Genomic DNA, 1,225 nt, shown 5'->3' with positions numbered 1-1,225 from the left:
CTAATGATTGTAGTATTGATATCAATATTTACTGATACTTTTTTTTATCAAATTTTCTGAAAATTGGAGAAACGTGTTGCAGTTTTCGTTAAGCACATTTTACCATTAAAAATTCAAAACGAGCTAGTTGAACATTAAAATGCAAATGAGCCGTTATTAGCGGATCTACCCCATAAAAACAGTGGCACGTACTCCACTAAACTTCGCTTAACGGTCATGGGGTCGAAAACAATGAATGCATTGCACCATACACAAAAGTGTTAAATTTCACTTAGTCACATATACCTAAGGTGCTTCATTCTGCTCGGCGGGTGTCGTGTCATCGTTTTTCTTCGTCGTTGCAGAAACACCATTCATGAGAAAGGAGTAGCATGTGATAGAAGAAAAAAAAAATCCAAACCAAAGTTTACGATTACACCGAAGAAAAGTTTATTATTTCACACTTGCTGCTACCAACCTACAATATATGCTGAACCCGCCCGAAACAAACAAACCTCGGGTGAAGCTCCGACGAAAAATGCAACCATCTTTGGTTTTGCCCTGGCGACTGACTCTTGGGACCCCCGCCATGAAAATTCTTCACGCGTCGTCATGTCCCTCTAACTGGTATTTTGGTGATGATGTCCGTTTGACTCGTAATTATCAGTGGTGGTCGTGGTGTTGTTTGGAGGAAACTCCTGATTTGGGAAGAACAGTGCCGCCTCGGTCAAGAAGGATGCTACCGAATCTGGAAAGAAAAAAGAAACGCACAAATGAAGGGAGCTGAGGATAATGACCGTTTATTATGGGTGGGAAATTATGCGGCGGGATGCGAAATGATCGCGCTCTCGGATGGAGAGCGATAAAATGTGCGGCAACAATGTTGACGTTGTCACCGGTTTTGGGAGCAGTTACTTTGTTGTAGAGGAAGGGTTCAATGCATTGGGTATTATGAAGAGTTCAGCATCTCTAACTTCAAAAACAGGATGCCGTCATTTGCTGCTCTATAATTTAAGAGTACGTATTTGCATAAATTTTACATTTCGTTAACAGCCAAAGCATGTTTATGCAAACAGTGATGTTATTGATCTTGGCTACATGGAACGCTTTTCCATTTCAATTAATTCACGTATTTCACGTACACTAATGCACTTACCCAGGCAGAAGTAAAAGTACTGACAATAAAAGCAAAAAAATGTTCCTGGAACTTCTGACCAATAGCAAATTTTGATATTCCAAGATCAAC

General features: G+C 40.2%; 1 protein-coding gene across 1 annotated transcript in view; it reads right to left on the bottom strand.

Annotated features, from left to right (window-relative positions):
- Positions 1–405: 405 nt before the first annotated feature.
- The window catches only part of LOC115254030 (nucleoside diphosphate kinase 6), a 26,935-nt gene continuing 26,115 nt past the window's right edge, over positions 406–1,225 (bottom strand). The window contains exon 3 of the mRNA XM_062860879.1: positions 406–727. Within this exon, the coding sequence (XP_062716863.1) occupies positions 600–727 (128 nt within the window). The 3' untranslated portion in view covers positions 406–599. The remainder of the gene's footprint in view (positions 728–1,225) is intronic.

This window comes from Aedes albopictus, chromosome 3, assembly GCF_035046485.1.
Source record: "Aedes albopictus strain Foshan chromosome 3, AalbF5, whole genome shotgun sequence".
NCBI lineage: Eukaryota > Metazoa > Arthropoda > Insecta > Diptera > Culicidae > Aedes > Aedes albopictus.
The sequence above is the reverse complement of the archived record's forward strand: the minus strand, read 5'-3'. Positions and strand labels throughout refer to the sequence as shown.